The 23,179-nt window shown below is 55.2% G+C and overlaps 1 protein-coding gene across 2 annotated transcripts in view; it reads right to left on the bottom strand.

Moving 5' to 3' along the window:
- Nucleotides 1–743: 743 nt before the first annotated feature.
- Tmem104 (transmembrane protein 104) overlaps nucleotides 744–23,179 on the bottom strand; it is a 59,539-nt gene continuing 37,103 nt past the window's right edge. The window contains exons 9-10 of one of the 2 annotated variants that reach the window (NM_001033393.2): nucleotides 19,255–19,348; nucleotides 744–4,399 (exon numbers count right to left, since the gene is read on the bottom strand). In NM_001033393.2, the coding sequence (NP_001028565.1) occupies nucleotides 3,639–4,399; nucleotides 19,255–19,348 (855 nt within the window). In that variant the 3' untranslated portion in view covers nucleotides 744–3,638. Of the gene's footprint in view, nucleotides 4,400–8,033; nucleotides 8,392–19,254; nucleotides 19,349–23,179 lie in introns of those variants that run through there. The other variant, XM_030246088.1, reaches the window with a different exon arrangement.

Below are 23,179 nucleotides of genomic sequence, written 5' to 3'. Positions count from 1 at the left end.
TGGCTGAGCCTGCTGTCGGCTGGCTGGTACAAGCGCCAGCAGCCTGCTTCTTTTCTAGGAATGTATGAAGGGGCAAGAGGTGCAAGGACAGATATCTTAGCTTGTGCTCATGATGGAAGTGCCCCTGGCTCTCTTGTACCTCTAAGAGGAGGTGGAAAAGCCTGGCCTGGTGTGGAGGGAGGTGGCGGGGAGTAGGGTGGGGGGAGAAGGGTGAGGTCACAGAAGGGAAAGCATCTAACGCAAGCCCTAACAAACCCCACCCCCAATGCTGGTTTTTTTTTCTCTCTCTTTTGATGCAACATGGGAAAAGCAGGGCCTGCCACTTGTCTCCCAGTGGGACATGCTTATGGTCTGACCCAATTCCCTCCTGTGGCTGACCTAGCTGCTCTGTCTTTAGTCAAAGACTTCATATGCACATCAGCATTTCCCAGAGAGCCCGTGCTCACAGAGGGGTGGGGGTGGGGTGGGGTGGAGCATCTCTAGCCCTGACCCTCCAGCTTCACCTTGTTCTTTGCAAGAGGAGGGCTGCCCTCAAACTTCCTATGAGATTCGGGATCTACAGCCAATCCCTCTCTTCCCAAAGCCACCTAGATTTGGGTGGCTTCAGGCTCCTGTGGCATCCTGGTTCTGGAGCGCGGCAGGGAACAGCCACAAGAATGCCACTTCGTTAGGAGGTGATAAAGCTCCTGTCAGGCCTGGGTTACCAGTACCGTCGTGGCTGGCAAATGACAGAGGAGACAACCGTGGGTAATAGCAGCTTTATTAAGGACTTTGGTGCTGGGATAAGCTCAGTCCTTTAGTTTCCACGACCTACGATCTGGAGGTCCCCACAAGAGGGAGGGTTATAGATGCTTGCTGCTTAGAGGCCACGGGGTATGGGGGTTATGACAGTTTGGTCCTCACAATGTACCAGGCACACAGCATATCCATCCACTCCCCCACCCCCCGCCCCCCAGGAGGAAGGTTGACAGGGCTTGCCGCCACCTGGCTGTCACAGTCAGCTTTCAGCAGCCCCTGCACTTCACTTGCTTGGCACTTTACTCCTTAGACCGGCAGCCTTCCTCTGCCCCTGGGTCTGGAACCACCAGCTACTTCTCTTCAGCTGGAGCCCCAAGAGACAGCCACTGCCTGTTGCTGAGGCTCTTGGCCCCATGTGGTGAGGACAGCTGTGTGGCTTTGGGCCTGGCCTGGTGCCCAATGCCACTTTTTACCGCTCCGCAGTGCCTCACAGCCTGACACCTGCCATCTGCCCCATCTACCAGCCTCAGGTGAGGCACAGCCAGAGCTCCTGGCACCGTGTGGATGCTCAGCTGGGTCTGGAGCTCTAGAGAATGATCGTTCCCACCTTGACCTGCCCTGCCCTCGGGACGGGTCCGGGGCAAGGCAGAAAGATGGCAGTGACAATGGCTGAGTTTCAGAGACTCGGATCTGGGGCCAGGCTGGGTGGGCTCCTTGCTGTCCTCTGGACCACGAACCCCAGGGCCTCTATGCAGATGCCATGACCTAACGTATCACCTTACCCAGGTGATATACAAATATTTAGTGTGCTCGATGCCTGTGTGTGTGTGGGAGGGGGTGACAACAAATGATACCCACAAATGCTACCCCCACCCCCAGTCCTCTCCTCTCTGTGCCCAACACTCCTGGCTACCAGTGACAGAGGCCTGGTGTGATAAGACCTCATGTGGCTTCTAGCAGGTCAGACAATAGGTGGAGATGAAGGAGCACAGAAACCAGACAGTGGGGAGGTTGGCTTGGCATCAGTGATGTGGCCAGCCCGTCCCTCCTCCTGCCCAGGCTGGGGCTTCCCTAACTTAACTTGGGGGTGGGGAGCGCAGCAGCCGCTGTGTGTGGCTCCAGATTGTCACATAAATCAACTTGGGCTTTATGATGCTAATAAATTTTCCACCAAAATTCAGTTTGGAGCCTGGGGGTGGGGTGAGGTGTGTGTGTTGCAGTGGGAAGATTTAATTTGCTTTGTCCTTAAGCAAGAGGGAGAAGGTTAAGTACAGATGTTTTAATTGAGTTCTCAGCAAACAGCCTGAGACGGGGGCGGGGCGGGGCAGGGATGATGGGCAGCTGTCCCTTACTCCTGCGCCTGCTACTGTATTGCTTTCCTTACTTGGCGCACTGTGGGACAGGGCTTCCTGGGAAGATGCTGCACTGGCAGACCAGCATAGGGACGTCTGTCTTCCGTGTGGCTGGAACTATTGATGTGGGACAGCTGTAAGAAGCTGCAGCCTGGCCCACCTCCATCTGGAGATGCGTAGGGGCAGGGATGCTGGGACCAGAGGTGGCAGGTGCTGCCAGTGGGTCCCACATTCTTGGCAGGTTCTGCACAGCCTCCTGGGTCCTGGGACATCCAACAACACAGCAGAGTTCGAGCTTTAAATATGGCGGGCAAGATGTAGAAAGGGAAGAGGTGGCTGGCGCAAGTTCCCTCACGAGGGTGGAGCAAGGCACTGAAATCAAGAGGGAGGGGGCAGGGGTCTAGGACCCTCCACCCCAGAGGCAGTTCTGTCCAGGAGAGGCGGGACTAGGCCCAGGGCTGGGGCAAGTCAGGGTCAGGAGGGATCACTGGTGCTCAAAGCAGAAGGCACATCGAAAATGCAGTTCATCACTCACTCATCATTCCAAGGCATCGGGCCTAGTGCGCGCAGGCGTGACCCAACAGGAGGCAGCTGGGAGCCCGGCCTCCTTCCACAGGAATGGTGGTATGCACCCCCTCCAGCTCCACGGTAGCCAGGGACCTGGAGAGGGTGGCCACTGAGCACCCATGACCAGGCTCCAAAGGGCACCACCTTAGTGTTGCAATGCAGCCTGGCTGCAAGCTGGGCTGCCTGACACCAGCCTGACCTTTTGCAGAGAGTCACTCTGTGCTCTCCCTGTTGTAAGTCCAGGGTGGTCAGCTACAATGGGTGTGTGAGTGTGTGTGTGTGTGGGGGTGATGAGGGCAGCTTTTCAAGTGGTACCCCGCAATTCAGGGGGTCCCTGGGCTCCAAAGGAGAAGCCAGGGGACATAGGACTCCTCTCAGGGACCCAAGCAAAGGGCTCTAAACCCTGGGGAAGGATGCTTCATCTGTCTGCTGTTGCCAGAGCCAGACACTCTCGCAGGCTCTTGCCTAGAGACCCTGGTGCCAATTAGCACTTCCTGTCCTTGTCACTAGAGCTGGCTGGGCCACCCATAGGGGGTAAAAACAACTTAGCAACTGTCAGGATTGGCAGGGAAGAGGGCCTTGCCCTTCCAAGCAGGTCAGGTTAGGAGAGCCAGGGACTGGAATTCACCTTTGAGGAGGCAGCCACTGCTAGTGGATGGTTGAGGATGCGGTAGGGGGCACGGGGTCTAATATAAATAGCAGCAGGGTCAGCACTGTCTCCTCCACTGCGGAGGAGGGAGCCAGCCTCCAGTGGCAGGAGTGGAGGAATGTGTGTGACAGCCATGTTCCCGTGCAGGAGAGCTGTCCTGCATGGTGACGTCCTGGGTGGGGAGAAGTCAGCAGCTGGAGACGTAGAAGGCCTTCTCCGAGAGCCCCAGCCTAGCATGCTCACGTAGACCCGGGTGGCAGCTAAATCCTGCTTTGATGCAGGGAGGCTGGAGCTGGGCTGTTTCTGCCTCCTGTTGTCAGACACATCTGCTATCAGAGCTGGGTCTCCTTGAGGACGATGTAGGCCGTGACAAAGAAGAAGCAGGAGAAAGCCCACAGCAGCACAAAGGCCACCCAGAAGGTGTGGCGGAACGGGGACCTATGCTTGTTGACAGTTCCATAGCCAAAGGTCAGCTGGGTGTCCTTGCGGCAGAGGTACACCAGGAAGGCAGGGATGACGTACTGGATGCCGGTGCCCGCATAGGCTCCTGTAATGGCCACCAGGGACTCCAGGTCATGGGTGCAGAAGGCCACCAGAATGGGAGGCACCAGGGTGATCGTGGGGAACACCACTCGGTCTACCACCCATGGGTAGGTGCCACCTTCACGGTGGAAGAGCGTCTTCCAGTTGTTGCGCAGGGTCACCGCGATGATGGGGAAGTTGGTGCTGATGGTGAACACAGGGAAGAGGCCCAGAAAGAACCGGACTGCAGCAAGGCCCACGACGTCACACCTCGCGAAGTTGAGGGTGTACATGTCCATGAGGCTGTCCCCACGGAAGCAGAAGATAGCCGTGAAGGAGAGGAGGCCGTAGAAGGCCAGGATCAGTGCGTAGTCCAGGAACAGCAGCCGCGTGATGTGGCGCTTGGAGGAGATGGGAGTGATGAGGGACGGCAGGGAGTGTTGGCACATGAACGAGTAGACACACACCCCAAACAGGTTCTGGACCCCCAAGAAGTTGGCTAGGGGCGGGTGCCCCTCTCCTTGTCCTTTCCCGATGCGCACCAGGGCCAGCACAATCATGATGGCAAAGGCTGAAAGACAAGGAGGGCCAGTGAGGATGGACGCCCTTGTGGCTCAGGCTGCCCTGCACCCCCAAGCCCACATGGGGCTGCTGAGCCCTGCATCCCCCAGCCCATGTGGGGCTACTGAGCCCTGCATCCCCCAGCCCACGTGGGGCTGCTGAGCCTATGAATGTCTTTGATAAACACATCCTGCTCTCCCCACTCTTCCCAGAAGCAGGGCCTAGGTGTGACCCGGAGAAAGGAGATGCTGGGGTCACAGCCACCCCCGTGAGGAGCTACCAGCTTTCCCTTATCCTTCGAGGTCCCTCTGTCAGTTTCCCGTCAGAGGCAGACCTGGCCTGCACTCATCCCTTCTCTCCTCCTTAGTTTAAAGGTTCTGTGCCTTGGGGCCAGGTGTGGGAGGGGGGAGCTGAGGGTTGAAAGACACAGCAGATTCAAGAGGAAGCACCCCTTAGGCACAAGCCCCCTGCTGCATGTGGGTAGGAGGGCAGGATTGCTGGCAGCTGTGTGCAGGGCTGGGTGAGCAGGGTCTACAGCAGGAAGGATATGGTGAGGGGTCACTCAGGGGAAGAAAGGGCACCAGAGGGCAATGCTGGAGACAAGCAAGTCCCAAGTTGCTGGTCCTAAGGCTGGCAGCAAAGGGCACGTGGCTCTGCTCTTCCAGGCTTGGTGACAGAGTTAGGGGACAGGGAATTTGCTGTGGAAGGGCAGCTGTGACCTTATCTCTGTTCAGGACAATCAGGCTCTGTAGAGACAGCTGATTCTACCCGGTAGTCTTTTGGGAAGAACTCTTGATCCCTCCACTGTAGTGGGCTGACTCGCCGGTCCTGCTTCTAGAACCTGAGTCCCTAAAGAAGGCCGAGTCGAGCATTCATGCAACAACACAATGGACAAGGTCCCTGCCAGCTAAGACGGCATTTCTAGATTTCTCTGGTATCTTCTCCTGACATCACCCAGGGCTGCTAGTGGTAACTACTGGACGCACACAGAGACTTCTGAGTCTCTTGTCTTATTTTGAATTTATACATTCCTGTTGCCCATGCAGAACAGGTCTGTTACTCCCTGTGGACTGGGACAAGTCCACAGGACATGTGACACTTCTTTGTGAGTGGTGGGACGGAAGAGTCCGGCATGTCCTGTCTGTGGGCCCCATCGGAAGATCAGGGCTCTTCCTCAGTATGAAGCCGGGGGGGACTCTGTTACCCCTCAGGACACGGGTACACTCCTTGGTTCTTGGGAGAGGTTGTTCTGCCGAGACCCACAAGAAGCCAGGCCAATATCTCTTCCCATGATGACACCTGGGAGTGGGCTGGAGTCATTTATTGCTTTTAATCAGAATTGTCTGACACGGCAGGGGGAAGGAGGGGAGGGGGAAGCTTGGGAGGGCCTGTGAAAACTGCCAATAAATATGATTTGTTTCGGTTCTCACAGTGCTCAATTCTACCACTCCTCCTGCTCCAGGGCATCACAAATCTTTTCAGCCCCAGCCAGTCAGAGGGAAGCATCGACCTAGTTCCTCTTTGAGCCTCAGCGTCCGACCTCAGGCTGCTGGCTCATCCCAGAGGTGTAGGGAGCCGCTGGGGTACCGAGGCATGGCGAGGGGAACCCTATGGTTGGCTGGAAGCAGTGTCCTGTGTGCTAGTGAGGAACAGCACAGCTGCTGGATGGTGGCTCGGGTGTCTACTGGCCAGTCATCCGGGCGGTGGGGACAGGTGGCCGTGCCACTGTAGGGAGGACACTGGGTGAGGGCCAAGGGAGCAGCCACTTCGAGGCAAGACTTCCATGTTGTTTGCCGCCACCATTTGGGATGCTACCTGTGACCTGGCCCTGCTTCAGGGCTTGGCCACCGCCAGCAGAAATCTGGAAAGAGGCCAGTGGAGAAAGCCTGCAGCTGTCTGCTGCCTGACCTTGGCCTTGGGTCTTGAGAGAAGGAAAGGCCGGGAGGCTGGCTGTTGAGATGCTCGTGGTTCATGGCTGGGTTTGGCCTCAGGTGCTGGTTACTCCTTCCCTGCTATCGGGGGACGGGGTGGGGGAGCCTCAAATCCCCGAGAGCTGTGAGTGGGCTACACAGGGAGTTCAAAGCCAGCCTGGGTAGGTAAGTGAGGTTCTGTCTTAAAATAACAATCAGTGGCTAGAGAGATGGCTCAGCAGTGGTTAGGAGCACCTGCTGCTCTGCCAGAGGATCTGAGTTCAGATCTCAGCACACATCTGTACCATCAGTTGGGCACACACATGTGGCACATACTTATACAGATATATTCACCTTTAAAAAGTGAAGGTGAAGAGGGTGGCAGTTGGAGCACAGTGGAGACTGCTTGTCTAGTATGCACAAGGACCGTACTAGACATATGGGGATTAAACTAACACACACACAAACTAACCCCCCCCTCTTTCTCTCCTTCCCCCCTCACACTCCCCAAAACTAAATCTGCTCTGGAGGGTCACCGTGCAATAGCAGCTCCCTGACAGTCACCTGAGGGGAACGGCTCATTCATGGTCCCCTTTTCCCTCCCTCTCCTTAACCACACTAGGCACTATCTGTCAAAAGTGCCCCAGCTGTGGAGACAGCATAAAAGGCCGCTGCATCTGGCTAGAGAAAAGCACAGCATCCTTGTCCCTCCAGGGACACAAGCCAGCCAGAGACAGGGACACTCACTGAGGCAGAGGAGGTGCACAGAGGCCTGAAGGGGAGCCCCAGACAAGTCCAACAGAAGAGTCCCACTGACTGCCCACCATCTGAACACACCCAGAGGGCACTGGCTCTGGGAACACTAAGGGGAAAGGGAGACTGTTGGCCTGGCTTCCAGTTACATTAAAAAGAAACATTTATGTCTCCAACTGGACAGTCACCGAGAAAGGGAGAAAGTGGGGGCTCCGACCTGCAGAAGTCCCCACTCTCCTGGGGCCAGACTCCTTTGTCCCTGGGACCTACCGGGGGAGCAGCAGAGTTCACCAGCTATCTCCTAGATTGATCGCCCCATCCCTGGGGAGGCGGCTGCTCCAAAAACTCATTAGGTCTGCTAATAAATCAAGGTGAAATAAGATGACAGGCTGTGAGGGACAGACAGTGTGGAGGCACTGAGGGGACGGCTGTGCCTCCCTGGGGGACACTGCTCACCTCCAGCTGCAGGGCAGACACAGATGGACGAGGAGATGCCCAGTGGTCTGCCCTTGAGCAGAGCCTGCGGCTCTCGGGTGGCAGTGCCAGGTGTCCCTGCCTCTCCCCTATCCTAGGCTAAGCTGAAAAGCCCTGCATGCCCTTGCTTTCTGCACCGGAAGTCACACTCCAAGGGGTGTGGAGAAGCACCAAGGAGCCAGGGAGGACTCGGGAGGCTGGTGAGAGCTTGACACCAGGTCACATGGGGACAGTGGGACTGGGCCGATCACCTGTATAATGAGGGGGCAGCAGACTTTTCTTATTTACAGAAACAACTGTGCTGGCTTTGTAGAACCCGAGACTTGGCCTTTATCACTTACTCACTAACATTTTTGCTGAGGGTCTGCTGAGTGCTGGCACGCTTCTGGTCACTCAGGGGGAAGTGCACAAGGCAGGCACAGGCCTTGTCCTTGTGGAGTCCAGAGTGAGCCAACAGGTGGAAGGTACCAAAGACAATCACAGCAGGAGGAACTGGACAGTGGTTACCTTAGCAGGGCAGACGACGGCATCGACCCCATGGGAGAGCGGTCCAAGTTCAAGGGTGGACGCCCACCTTGTAGAGGAGAGGGGAGGCAGCTGCCTGGTGCCAGAGGGCATATAAAGAACATCCTAGCTGCTCAGTTCCCAAGGTCTGTGGCTGGGATGCCTGCTCTTGGGGTAGGAGGGCGAGGAGGACTCATTAGTTACCACGCAGTGATGAGCAGCCGGCTGCCCCTCCACTTTCCAGGCTCTCGGTCCCTGACTCTGCCCGGAGCCACGAGCTGCTTACAGGCAGACTTCTGACAGCAGATCTAAGTTCTACAAGCTGGCCTTGCCATATTGATTCACCTTGAGGCGCAGCTTGCTCCCTCAGCATCTAACTCCTTGGAGAGAGGGAGGAGGGAGACAGGTGCAAAAACAAGCCATTATCTGAGGAGCTGAGACCAAACAGGTGCTGCTCAGGCGCCTTGAGTGGCCAGCTCAGAGATGGCACACTTCCCTTCCCTGTGTCAGGAAGTTAGGGCAAGACCAATTTGGGCACCAAGACGCCCAACAGCATCTGGGTGGCTTTCTTCCCTCCTTTCTGTTGTCAAGAGCCAGATAAATGCCCATGGGAGCTGTCTGACCCAATGCTGTCTGTCTGTCTGACCTCAGAACATCTTCTTGGCAGAGAGAAAGGGCAAGCTATGCCCCCCTGGATATGTGCCAAGGATGGAGGGATCCTGACTCCTAAGAGCCTCAAAATAAACAAACATCATCCCTCCTGAATCTATACCTCGCCAGCAGGCTCTGTCTTCCCGGGACTCACCCCAGGGCAGGGAAGATGACCAGGGATGTACAAGTCAGGTGAAGCCATGGGAGGAGGTACAGACATGTTGGGGCCAGATGGGGGGTTAAGCAGGAGTCTGGCATTAGGGCAGAGTTGTCATAGGCTGTTCTTCATGCACTGGGAACATGGCCTGGGGCAGCTATCTAAGAGTCAGCTTGCATTGGAAGTGTAGAGAGGGGAGTCTCTCCCCCTGCCCCCAGTTCTCTGTACAGCAAGTGACCTGGCTGACACCCTGGGTCGCTGAGCCCCCGTGTGGAGCCTCCTGCTGCTCAGGGAGGCGTGAAGCATAGGAAAACCTTCCCTTCCTTGCAAGATCCTGGCATCTTGTGAGGGTCGCAAGAACTGGGACCCCTGCCTAGGCGCTGCTGATGCTAGGGCAGGCACATGCACCCTGCCTCTCCCACCTCGTCCCCTGGAGACAACATGACTGTGACGGTGGGGCATGGAGTCCCTCTTAGTGGCTTTTTTACTGTTCTCTTCCTTGAGACTAGCTCTGAAATGCCGTGGGGGGACTTCTGAGCATGCTGGGTACTGCCCATGTGTCTCCTAGAAGGTGGCAACGAACCACAGAGCTTAGGCCAGCAAGCTACCTCAGTGGGTAAAGGGGCTTGTGGCCAAGCCTGAGGGCCTGAGCGCAACCCTCGGGACTCATAGGGAGGAGAGAACTGAGTCCTGTGAGCTGTTCTCTGACCTCCACATACATGCCATGGTATGTACACATGCACGCAAACACAAAAAGTACACAGCCCAAGACGGTCGGTCTCCAACTTGTATGCAGCTGAGGGTGGCCTTGAACTCCTTACTCCCCTGCCTCCACCTCGATTACACGTGTGTACCGCCATGCCCAACACTATTCATTTGTTTTTCATACTGACCACAGCTAAAAGATCCGTTGATATGTCTTTAAGTATGTATTTGGTTTTTAGAGACAGCCCTGGCTGTCTGGAACTCTCTTTGTAGACCAGACCTAACCTAGAACACATGGAGATCCACCTGCCTCTGCCTCCCGAGTGCTAGGATTAAAGGCGTGCGACACTACACCCGGCTCAATCGAGTACACTCTTAAAAGATTTGTTTCACAAGTATTTACATATGTGTGGGTGGCTGGGGACGCTAGAAAAGGTCCTCAGATCCTCAGGGGCCGGAGTTACAGGCAGTTTTGAGCTGTTTAATGTGGACTGATGCTAGGAACTGAACTCCGGTCCTTTGGAAGGAAGAGCAGGAAGTGCTCTTTACCAGTTAGTCATCTCTCTACTCCAAGCTCTAGTCCTATGGGGGCAGTGGGATTCACTGTGACCACGTGTTCTTTGCGGGTACCCATGATGTACTGACTTGCTGGAAACTGGAAAGGTTTCTGCCTCCTGCCAGGACCTCAACCTCATGGTTTAAGCAAGAGAAGAGCTGAGTCTCCTTCCTCACTAAGCACCGGTCATCTCTCAGGATTTGCATGGGGGAAACAGGAAAGCTCGAGGCCAGCTCAGCTGGCAGAGCTTCAGCCTGGCTTGTGCAAGGCCCAGGTCCAATCCCTAGTATCCTGGATGAGGTAAAGGTGAAAGGCTGATCAGGCTAAGCCCGTCTTGGTCATGACAGCCAGGCTGTCCTGTCCTGTCCTGTCCTGCCCTGCAGAGAGGAGGAGCTGGCCTAGCCTAGGTGGCAAGGAAAAGGGCGTGGGACCTAAGCCACCAGGCTGAAGCACATCCCAGCCACCAGGCTGAAGCACATCCCTGCCACCAGCCTGTCTCCTATAGCAGGACCTAAAAGTACAGGAAGTATAGCTGTGGCAGATGAGGAAGACATATGTCCATTGAGGCCAGACTATATGCTAACGTCCTGCCTTAATCTCTGAGTGCCCAAAGAGTATACAGATACCTGAAACCACGATTCTCAAGAGTCAAGGATGACTCCAACAAATACTGTCCCAGTATGTCAAGGTCAGGGCCTTTTCCACAAGCAGCCATTTTCCTTCCTGCTTCCTGGAGAGCCCCTCCCTTCATCTGATCTGGTCCTAGACACCCACTCTGGAACAGGCTCAACCTGTGCCACTTCCTAAGTCTTGCTCATGGCTCTGGCTTCAGCTTAGCACACAGAAGGAAGCAGCCATCCATCGAGACGGCCATCCATCACTGTGGCTGTCAGGAGGACAGCGCTGTCTTCTCCAACCAGAGAATCAACATGCCAGAGCTAATGATAATGAATGGCCAGTGAACATGCATCAGCGGCTGGGCCCGGTGCTCCAGCAGGGAGCTGGGGCTGGTGGGGGACTTGGCTACAGCTTTGTCCTTCACCAGCACACTGCCCTCCTGGGACACAGGGCCATGGGTCCTGCCTGAAGCTGAGTTGGGGGTGGGGGTGCGGGTAGGGGTGGGGGGAGACTGGCCAAGCATCAGGAGCTGGAGCTGAGAATGGAGCCGGTTCCCAGCCCTAAAACAGCTGCAGGTGATTGGCATTTGTCCTTTAACCAATAGGACTAACTGCCTGCAGAAGGGGGAGCCACATTCAGACACAGGAAAAGAGCCCAAAGGGTGGGGGGTGGGGCGTCAGTGCGGCCCTGAGAAGCTGCTGTGTCCTACAGACAGCCTCTTACCAGTTACTCCTGAGCAGCTCTCTGTACTGCCTTTGAAAACAGAAAAGCTAGGAGGCTGGCTAGACAGGTAAGCGACAAACACAAGCCTGATAACTTAGAACCTACTACGTTAAGGTGGAAGGAGAGAAAGGACCTCAACAGGCCACTGTGGCGCACACCCTGCCTCCCCTCCCCCCAGATACACCCTCCCTCTAATCTCTTCCCCCAGATACACACAGACACAGACAGACGCACACAATAATAATAATAAAATTAAATGGAGTTGCTGGAGTGTTAGTGCTGAGCAGAAGGGAGCGTCCGGCACAGCAGCCGGCATGGGCAGGCACCAGCAGAGAAAGTTGTCTCTTTATCATCCCACAGCCTTACATCCCATGACGCCGGGGTGTGGCTCCCAACGCCAGCACGTAGGGCGCATCTCCCCTTGTGAAGGAGGAGACTGGCATCACTCTGGGGGCTCCATCTTCCCCACTGGTCCAGGAGCTACAGGAGCATGCCCTGGACACCCAGCGCTGGTACCAGCCAATACTGAGGGGTCCTGGAGGTCAGGGGAGTGGGATGGGGGACCCAGGGGCAGGCAGATCACACCTGCTCTACAAAGATCCTTGGTGTCTCTTTTTACCCCATCTAGAGTAGTTAAAGTAGTACAAGGTAAGTGTCCTCCACAGAGTGTGTGTGCACACACCTGTGTGTGCATGAGTGCGTGTGTATCCGTGTGTGCACACACGTGTGTTCTCTCTTCACAGGCTCTTTGATGCCTGAGTTGGTCTAAACGTTTACTCATCTACCTGAGTAGGGACCAGAGGTCTCCTGTGCTTTCTTTGGGAGGACGTGCTTAGGGGGTTCTGGGTGAGACTTCTCCAGAGACTACAGGACCTGCCTCTGCTGACCCTGGCAGTAACAACCCACTCTGGATATCTTTTCTACTTAAAGGAAGGAATTCAAGCTAGCCTGGCTCCTTCTGGTACTGGGCAGGTCCCCTTCCCGTGCCTTGCAGAAGATGTGTCCCACCCACTTTCGGGATTAACTCTTCTACTCTATGGCTACAAGGTTCTCCTAGAGCAGCTCCACCTGAGGTAGAAGAAGCAGGGCAGGTGCTCAGCCTCCAGAGCAATGAAGCTACTGGTATGAAAGCAGGAGCTCTGGCCTTGCCAGACACACACACACACACACACACACACACACACACCCCACACACACACACCCCACACACACACACACACACACACACACACACACACACCACACACACACACACACACACACACACACACACACACACACACACACCACACACACACACACACACACACACACACACACACACCACACACACACACACACACACACACACACACACACACACACACAGCGCCTGGGAGACAGAGTCACCATTCTTCATTCTGGAGTCATCAAGGCAGCTTGGTTAGTGACCATGGGGACAGCAGAGGCAGGAGCCTGGCTGTGGGCCAGCTAATCTCCTTCCTGGAGATAGAAATATAAAACTTCAGACACGGGCACCCTCCCCACTGAAGGCTGCTTGGCCTTCCCTCCAGAGTGGCCGGCCAGTGCAGCGGGACTGAGGAAGAGGGGGAGAGGTGACAGATGCCCCTGGCCTGAAGGAGCATTTGTTCTGGGGCTGCAGGGCTGTGGCTCTGTAGGCAGTGACCATGAGGGACAACCCTGTGCAGAGACTATGTTCATGATCACCTTCCCTCTGCTGACCACAGGGGCCGTCCCTTGCCTTGGAATGTCTAGGTAGCTGTCCCGCCAACCTCCTGGGTGGATCGGCGGTTCTGGTCTGGTGGGTAGACCTGCATGTGGCTGAGATAGGCGGATCAGAGCTGCGGACAAGCGGAGCTGCCGAGAGGGGAGCCCAGCATAGTGTTCTGCTTGGTCTTGACTGATGCTGGCTGATGGTGCAATTGTCAGCCTATGGCCGGCTCTTCTCTAGGAAAGGCTAATGACGTGTCTGCTTCATCCCGATGGTCTGTCTACAGAGACCCCAAGTTCCTCTCTACACACTGACCTCTGCATGTACAAGGGTATCCAGATAAACCAGCCTACAAGATGCAGACCGCCACGGCTCGTGTGGTCCTCTCTACTTGTGGAGTAGCCACAGAGACTCCTGAAGCGTGGCCATGGGGCAGGACAGTATTAGCAAGCGGGGCTGGCTGGCCGCATGCAGATGGGGACTCCTGGGGAGCAGCAGCTGAGGAGCAGGACAGGACTCAAAGGCCGCCTGGCAACAGCGAGTGGAGACAGATGGCCCAGGCTTACAAGACCCCTGACTGCTGGCTGCTGCGACAGATCAGAGCAGCCTCACTAGGAGACTCTTGCCCCTGGGACTACCCCAGACCTGGAGACGGTGGAAACTAAAAAGCCCTCCTGTTCCCAGGTGAAGGTCTCTTCTTGGGCACCTGTGGCCTTGTTTGCCATCTCTGCTTAGTTGCACCCTGCCTGCTGGCTTAGAAAACAAATCTGGGGCACTTGTAGGGGGTAGGGTGGGAGAGCAGGGCTGCGCAACTTCCCCAGGCAGAACAGGCCGTGCTCCTCTATGGATGCCTGGCGAGGACGAGGACCGTGCCTGACCCACTTTGAGGGGAGCGTGGAGCTGGAGAGCAGGAGGTGTCAGTTCTGAATACACAAACAGGGGAGGAAGTCCTATGGGTCCATGGCAGCCCAGAGGAGGGCGGTGGTGCTCCACAGCAGCCTTTATTAGAAAGAATTGCCTTTTTAATAACACCGCTGGGGTGCTCTGAGCTGAGCCAGCTGTTGGTGAGCCGAAGTGGGAGGCATCTGTGCGTGGCACAGCTGGGAGGGTGGGTGGGTAATGGGATTGAAGTAATAATTCCATTGTGGCCCCTTCTAGCCTGAGAGCTCCCTCAGGGCAGCCAGCAGGATAGGGAAGGAGCCACCAACAGGTCTAAGTCTTGTTGCTTGGGGCTCAGGATTGAAGCCTGGTTGCTAGACCTGCTCTGGCTGACTCGTGTCCCTGGGCCACCTGATGCTCACTGACAGCTGAGACTAAAGATAATCCCCCGTGCCCCAACAACAAGAACGAGTCTGCTCATCTCTCTCTGGTGGGAGTGGGGTACAGGCTGGAGCGCAGGGTCCCCAGATGGGTGTGTGGCGAGGGGGTAGAAGAGATTGCTGTGCTGATCCTGGGCACAGCAGTTTGTTTTTGAACATGGCTGAGGTAACGTCCCTGACCTCACAGCCAGTCCCAAGGGAGGTTCATTCTGGGACAGCTGGCAATAAGGGTGATGCCCCTGCCTCAGTGCTGAGCAGGTGCTAAGCATAGCTCTAAGGAGCACCTTCTACTCAGCCTCACTGTATCCTTCACAGTCTCTCAAGGAAACTCTTCCTTGCCACAGCACAGAAGCAGGCGGCAGAGGACAGAAGCCTGGTCTGTGCTCAGTGGGCCACCTTAGGGACAGTCTGTGATGGCTACCTAGGAGAGCCAACTGGAAGACCAGAGGCTGGCAGGGAGGTGTATGCTGGCCTGGAGGATGCCCTCCCTTACTGGACAGTAGAGTCTTCCTGTCCTGGTGAACTCAGAGGCATTTACTACCTAAGTGCCCTCAGGGCTGAAGTAATGGCTCAGCTGTTAAGGGCACTTACTACTGAGGAGCCAGGTTTGCTTCCCAGCATCCACATGGCTGATAACAACTGTCTGTAACTCCAGTCCCAGAGGATCTGATGGTTTTCTCATACCCTCTGGAGCCAGGCCCTTACATGGTGCACATACATACACACGCAGGCAAAACAGCCACACACGTTAAAAACAGACAAATCAGAGCTCTCCTCAAATCAGCCAGTATGGCATAAGCAACGAATCCACGGTGGTATTTGTCACCTATATCTTGACATTTCCCTGGACAACTGGCTATTTGTAAAGGCCACCTAAGCCTTCAAGGAGACCTAGGCCACTATTGAAGTGAGGGGAGGGTAGAAGAAAAGTCCTCAGAGAGATCTACCTGAGGCTCCCGGGCACAACTCTGGGGGCCCAAGATCAACCCCGGCTTCATCTCAACAGATGGCAGAACAAATTCCTAATTAAGCGCAAGAAACCTTCCGGCTCAGCACAGTTATTCACGATTTTCCGGTCCCTTTGGTGCCCATTCTTTCTCCTGTCTTCTGGAACCTGGGCCAGCTTACTGCCTCCCAGAGCTCCCTGCTCAGCTCTTGAAAAGGAACAGCCCTCATTTGGGGAGAGGGGAGAGAGGGAGTGGGTGATGGCCAAGTGTGGGAAGGAGGGAGGGGAGGCCGGCCTTGTGGGGCCGCACCAACGCAGCTGCTTCTCACAGACATCTTGGCAGAGGCTCCCGAGGACCTCTGAGATCACTGCCTGAAGGGAGTTCTAGAAAAACCCCAGGGGAGAGACTCCCTTACTGTGGCCTGGGCTTGGTTTGGTAGACTGAGGTCCCTGCTGTTTGGTGTGGCTTTGGGGACTTCTGGGGGATTCTGTTGCCTGGTTCTCCTCAGAGCAAGACCTGGGGTTAGGTGAAGGAAAATGCCCGCTCTTGCTTCTCGCTCTCGCTGAGAAGAGCCACCCTGGCGGCACTTCCTCTGCCCCAGCTGGGAGCTTAACCACGCTCACTGTGGTTTAGCTACTTAACAGCAATTTTCCTTTTCCTGGGCGGCTCTGTCACTGGGAGGCCCAGTCTTCTAAGTTCAAAGGTCTGACTGAGTCTCTCATGGAGAAAAATGACTGCCTTGTGCTCTGTCACCCACAGCAGTGTGCCTGAGAGACTCCCGGCATTTGAGTCCAAGGGTCTCCGTGAAGGCAGTGAAGACAGCCGAAGTGTCGAAGTGTCGCTAGCAAGAGACAAGTGTGGGATCCTTTCTAGCTGCTCTCTGCTCAGGCGCCCATGGAGGTCACAGACCCTCAGGACCACTGCCTCCTGCCCCGCAGCACTCAGGAGATGCTAGGAGGCCCCAGGAGGCCCAGGGTAGACCTGGAGCTTTTCTGCCCTGTAGGAGGCAGGATAGCAGTTCCCATGGAGGAATAGCAGCTTTGAGACAGGAACTCAAATATTATATACCTGGTGCCGGCCTTGAGTCTTTTCTTTCTTCTTTCTTTTCTCTCTCTTTCTTTCTTTCTTTCTTTCTTTCTTTCTTTCTTTCTTTCTTTCTTTCTTTCTTTCTTTCTTTCTTTCTTTCCTTCCTTCCTTCCTTCCTTCCTTCTTTCTTTCTTTCTCTCTCTCTCTCTTCCTCCCTTCCTTTTTTTCTTTCTCTCTCTCTCTTTTTTTTGAGATAGGGTTTCTCTGTGTAGCTCTGTTGTCCCAGAACTCACTCTGTAGACCAGGCTGGCCTTGAACTGAGAGAGATCTAGCCCCCTGTCCCCTGCCTCTGCCTCCCAAGTGCTGAGATTAAAGGCATGTGTCACCACTGCCTACCCTTACTTAGTTTCTTTAATATTTATTCCTGAAGTTTTAGTTGTCTGTCTGTCTGCATGTGGGTACATACACGTACATGCAGGTAGGTGCCAGTGGGGCGGAGGCATTAGATCCCCCTGGAGCTGGAGTTACAGGAGGTTGTAAGCCACCCCCAGATGCTGAGAACGTGTAACATGTAACGTGTACTCTCGCCTGTCCCTGTGAATGTTGGCAGCAAGTTAGATACTGAAGCTCTGGCTTCATCTGCTGCCCAGTGCTTGTTTACTGCTGCATAGACCCCGAGTTTCTGGAGATCCTGTCTTTTGCTCCCAATTTCCCATAAGAACTGAGATGCCAGACCTCTGTGCTACTGTGCCCAGCTTTTACGTGGGTTGGGGGGGGGGCCCAAGTGAGGCTATCAGGCTCGTACAGAGAGTGGTTTATACCCACTGCGCCATCTCCCTAACACAGCCAGTGTCTGTCCCGATGCAGGGGAGGGTAGAGCGGAGGGAAGCAAAGGTGGGCTGGTTTGGTGGGATGAGGAGCTCTGCTGGAATCCTCATGCTGTGATCCTCTGTCCTCACCCAGTTCTAGTTCTCACAGGAACATTTATTTACTCTAAGCTCTTCCCTCCCTCGCAGGCTCGCTCTCCTTCCTCAGCCTCCTTCCTCTCTCTCTGAGACTGGGTCTGATGAGTTCAAGCTCCCTTTCCTATGTAGTCAAGGCTGGCCTTGAACTCCTGACCCCCCCAGCCTCCTCCTCCCAAGTGTGTGGCTTATAAATGTGTGCCACTACACTGGGCCCCAAGCTGCTCTCTTTAGATGGAAACTTTGTTAAAAATAATATAGAAGTTCAACTGTCACTATCAGGGCTGTTGTCTCTTATGGACTCCATCAATCTGGCCAAAGCATGTGCCACAGGCCCCCACTCCCTCCTGCCCATCATCCCAGCATGACAAGACATGAGAAGGGGCTCAGCTTCAGGCCAGAGCTTAGAGAACCCTTCCCAGGCCAAGGACAGGCAAGTACCAGCAGGACAGGGGCCAGGCTTGCAGACCCAGCCGCAGGGAGTGAAAAGTACTGGGCAGGAGAGATAGGTAGGTAGGGGCAGAGAACATCCTTCTCCAAACCCCGCCCACAAAAACATCAGCACCCTGGCTGGAGCTCTCACATGTCACATGAGACAAGATATAAGAGACTTGGAACCGACTGTGTTTTGACCCCTGTCAACCCTGACTGCTAGGCAACAAGCCCTCCAGGGCTCCGGGATTAGAGAGGTGCTGGGGGCTGGCCCACGACCAATTTGCTTTAGCTGGGGCAGGGCAGGCTATTTGAGAGGACGACCTGCCTTCCCACCGTGGCAGTCAGGGGCTAGGAGAAGCTTGGCATTGTTCCTGACACTGTTAGTGTGAATGCCCTTAGCAGAAGCATCACCCTGCTGGGGCACGACATGGAATCAGCAGCAGCCTGCAGCCCTGGTCCTGATGCGGGTTAAGGAGGACAGCTAGGAAGAAGGAACCCAACTCAACCTTCTCAGGGAACTCTGTGCCAGGGAGTGGGGTGGAGGCTCCCACTCATCCCGTGTAGCCAAGGCTGCCCTTGAAGCTAAGCGAGACCTTGAACTTCCCTTTCTCCTCCTGCTTTCCCCAAGTGCTGGAGTACAGGTGCGTGCTACCATATCTGGTTTTATCTGGTGCTGGGGACCAAACCCGGGCTTCATGCATACTAGACAGACACTGTGCTGACTTATGTCCCGGCCCCACCCCTTTTTAGCTTTTATACTGAGAAGGTCAGAAGCACAATAGACAGTCAGAGGAGAGGCAACAGCACCTGGCTCCTTCCCGGATGGAGGTGGCTGGCTGGCTGGTATGGCAGAAGTGGACAGGTTCCTGCTGTTAACCCAGTTTAAGGGGGAAGGTCCCCAGCATCTAACTGAGGACAAGAGTGCTGTCACTCGGGGGGGGGAGGGGGGCATCAGTTAGCTGGAAGCTATCTCAGATAACAGGAGCATCTTTTCTCACTCTGGTAGTCTAAGAGTCAAAGGCTCGGAGTAGCTGCGACCGTGGCCCACTGGGTTTTATGGCTGTGCCAAACACCACATCCTTGACAAGGCAGAAGTGGTGTTCCTGTCCCCTCTGAGGGTAGGGGGTGGGGGCACAGCCTGACCTAGCCATGGTCACGAGAAGGGGGGTTGGTGGACCAGAATTAGCAGTTCAGGTCCTAGCCCAGTTCCATCCACTCAATGTGACCTGGAAAAAGTCACTCGTGGTTTTCTGCTACTAAATTTCCCCAGCAGTAAAAGGTCAGAGGGCCAGGCAGGCCGACTGAACTGAGCCACTGCCAAGGCCTCAGCTGGGAGTTTGCCTGGCTTATCTGCAGAGGTGGAGGGAGGGGCGGGGGGAGGAGGGTAGACACTTGGGAGACTTCTCAGACTCACCGATCCATCTCATCATAGAGGTCAAGATCTGCAGGTACTTAGTCTTCTGGACATCAAAGAAGGTGAACGGGCCAAGAAGGACGGTGAAGATGGCCTGGGGATGGACGAGAGGAGCAATGAGAAGGTGTGCAGGGCTGGACACCAGGCAGGCTGTGAAGGGGGCCACAGCCTGTGCACAGGGCTGAGGCCTCGCAGTAAGACAGCTGAATGCTCGGACTTTCTGGCAGAGCCTCCCTGGGGCCTATCCGCATCACTGAAGATGAATTCCAAGGGCTAGGCAGGATGAGAGAGCCAGAGCCTCCTGCTCGAATGTCACTGCTACGTCTAGGCAGTGACATCCAGGCTTCATCCTGGGACCTCCACCCAATCCGTTCTGCCGACTTCAGTAGGTACTGATGAGGGAGCCCCAGGCCCAGTAGTGTGCTGTGCGGAGTGTGGATCAGAAATGAAGCAGCAGTGAGGACTACCAGATAGGCCCTCACCATCACGGGGAAGAGAGGACAGAGGGAACAGGGGACACGAGGGCTCTCAGAGGCAGCCGAGAGGATAAGGGTGCCATCTTCAGCAAGGATTGGAAGGCAGAGGACAAGATTGACAGGAAGGGCCTCATCCCGGGGTGGGGCTGGGAGGCAGCTTAGCTGACCGATGCTCACCCTGGGTTCAGTCCCCAGCACTGCATAAACCACGTGGTGGCGCATGCCCGTTATCCCAGGCCCGCTGCTCCAGCGCTCTGAGGGTCATCCTTATCCACAGAGGTCAGGGATGGGAAGTGAACGGCCCAGAGACCCGGGGGCCTTGTGGTACTGGCCCCTTAGTTTCCTTTTCTTTGGAGAACAAGGGAAAACACTTAACTTAAAAAAAGAAAAATTAAACCCTGCTTTAGACTGCTGGCCCATGGGGTAGGTAACCCCTTTACAAAAAGCATGGGGGTGGGGGGGGGGGGAGATGTGGTGGTGTCTCAGAGGGGGAGGGGCTGTGCTTTCCATGCCAAATTGGCTGCTCAGGAAGCAGAGGGATTAAAAGCTGCTCCTCGGAGTTAAGATGGTGCCATTTCCAATCTGCCACTCGGAAGCGGGCGAAACATCAGGCCTTATTAACATTTACACTGTGCCATTTCATCACGAGGATGCTAATGACACTCACCAGAGATGCAGCATACGGTGGGGTGGCAAGGAGCCTTGCGGAACCTGGGGAGAGCGGCCTACAGTAGGGAGCTGGGCTCTGGCCCTATGAACGGCTGTGATGGCTGTGACTCTATCACGGGCTGCCAAGTAGGGGGGGGGGGGTGGACCAGACAGTTCCTGTGACAGGCAGGAGGGAGCTCCTGGGGGGATGGGGAGCCCGCCCCACCCTCTCCACAAGGAGGGCAGGAAGTGGGGGAAGCTGTAACCTCTTATCCATGTCCATTATCTCTGTGAGAGTGAATGACAAGATTCCAGAGCCGCCTAAGAAAGGCTCTAATTAGCTGGGCTGGGTGAAGGCACCCTGGCAGTCACCAGGGCTGTGAGATTTCTGAAGAGAAGGGCTTTTGGCTGGGGGCCTCAAGACCAGCCCTTCTTCTCAAGTCAGGAAGTGGGGGACAGAGAAGCATTTGTTTGGGCCTGGGTGACAGAGGAAGTCAGGGGAAGGGTGGCTCTGTGGCAAAGGCAGGTGTCTGCGTGGCCCAGGCAGGAAAGCTGAACCATGGTAAGTAACACGCACACCAGCCACCACCCTGGTTGAACCTGTCCGTGTGTGGCACCACCAGTAAGTCAGTCAGTTAGGAAAATTACCGCTTCAGGGGAACTTTCCATTGATGAAATTCTCTTTTGAAGCAGAGAAGGGGCTGACAGGGAGATGCACAAACACAAAAACGTGTCCAGACGACTTTGGTCTGTTGGGAACTGGGCTCTTGGTACGCCTGGGGCTCTGGGCAACTCAGCTCTGACCTGTGATGTCTCCAGCTGCGGTGTCCAGCTGTGGAAGCCAGAAATCGTGGGGTGGCTCACGTGGAAGGTCAGATGTCATATGAGCACGAAGCCTGAGATTTAGAATGTTCTATTGCATGAAAACAGTATGAAGGGGTGGGAGTGTTCTGGAGGGCAGGGTCACGCTACAGGGGCCCTTGCACAGAGTCCTCATCTGTCTTCTTTGTCCTCAGTGCACACGTGTAAAGACTCGAGGACACGAGATACCCCATCTTATGGGGGTAGACTCCTAAATGCAGAGGGTCCCTGGGGCCACCTGAGTGACAGAGAGTTAGAATGAGGGCCCATCTGTTCAGGGTTCCATATGTAGTCCAGACATCAGGTCTGTCCTGGTGGATAAACCTGGTGGTAAAGCGCTCTTTTAAGACTGAGCTCCAACTGGGACACTAATAGCTGGATAGTGGCTGTTTTCTTTCCATAATCAGAGACACAGACCAGCCTCACTGCTGAGGAAGTTGAGGGCCCACCGAGTCTCGGGCAGCACACACCGACTGCCAAACAGCAGCCCCTGAGTGGGGTGCGAGCTCACTCTGCAGAGGGAGCCCAGATGAAACAGGAGACCTGGGGCTGGGCTAATTAACGAACAGGTGTCCTTTGCAAATTAGCCCAAGCCAGAAGCAAGCAGCAGCAGGGGTGGGCCATCCTAGTGACAGGACAGAGGATGGAAGTGGAAGTGGCAAGAGAGAGGTTTGCTGGGGTCTAGCAGGGCAGCGCCTACCACTGAGTGATCAGCAGCTGATGACGTGCGTTTTCTTTTCCTTTTACAGAGACGAGAGAGGAAGCCAAGAGACAGTCTATCCTCTTGGGTCTTCCAGTCTAGCCCATATGACATTATAAATTAGCTGGCTCCTGAGCAAATTTTCCAACCCCCAAATGCCATTGATCAGTTCCAACTCAGTCTCTGTTCAAGGACTCTTGTCACCCCCTCATTACAGAAAGCCGGTGTCCCGGCAGCCAAGTGTGTTTCTTTAAAAAAGGAAGAAAAAGGACCAGCAATGCTTTGATTTCTAATGAAATCTTCAAGCTGGTTTCTGGGAATAAAGTCTGAGACAGATTGGGAGGGGGCAAACGGGGCCACTCGAATCTCTCTTTCTGGGTCAGTGAGTTTTGCTGCGTACCACAGGCCGAGCAGCAGCCTTGCTGGAGCCTTGATGGACATGAGGCAGCTCCTGTTCCCAAGGCACTGCAGGCAGCACTCAGCTGCTGCTTTTTCAGAATGTTCTGGAGTCTACTGTTTATCAGGGCTGTCTGTCTCCCCATGTCCCCAAGCAGGTGACACTCATTCGAGCTGCTCAGGTGCCAGGCGTCCAGCCACCTTCAACCTCTTTCCTGCCTCGAGCAGGGCTGACATAACAAGTCCCCTAGATAGAAAGCTCCAAGCCACAGTCTTCCCAAAGCAGGGGTCCCAGACAGAGAGCTCAGCAAGGCTCCCAATGGTGCCACAGAGCGCCCCCTGCAGGACAAAGCCGCACCCAGTGCATAGACTAAACATAAGGCTTCCGGAAGCTCAATTTCTCCACCCTGTGTTAGAAATAAGCCTCACTGACAGAGAGCTCCTGGCCTGCAGCCTGACCTCTCTCCCCTGGACACAGGCTAGGGACTGGAATACCTGGGGCAGGTGCTGACAGTCTTACTCGGGGCCGGGCTGTGTGAGCCCCTCAGCCCCCACATAACATGGAGTTTTGTTGAATCCGGAAGCGTCAAGGCTTCAGCTTCGAACACTGGTTCTCAACCTTCTAATACCTCGACCCTTTAACACAGTTCCTTGTGTTGTGGTGAGCCCCAAACATAACATTATTTTCATTGTTACTTCATAACTGTAATTTTGCTACTGTTATGACTCCCAATGCAAACATCTGTGTTTTCCCAAGGTCTAGGCAACACTCCTGTGAAAGCGTCATTTGACCCCTGGAGGGGGTTGAGGCCCATGGGTTGAGAACCGTGGTTCTCCCTGGAGC

Source organism: Mus musculus, chromosome 11 (assembly GCF_000001635.26).
Source record: "Mus musculus strain C57BL/6J chromosome 11, GRCm38.p6 C57BL/6J".
Classification (NCBI taxonomy): domain Eukaryota; kingdom Metazoa; phylum Chordata; class Mammalia; order Rodentia; family Muridae; genus Mus; species Mus musculus.
This window is presented reverse-complemented; position numbering and strand designations above follow the sequence as displayed.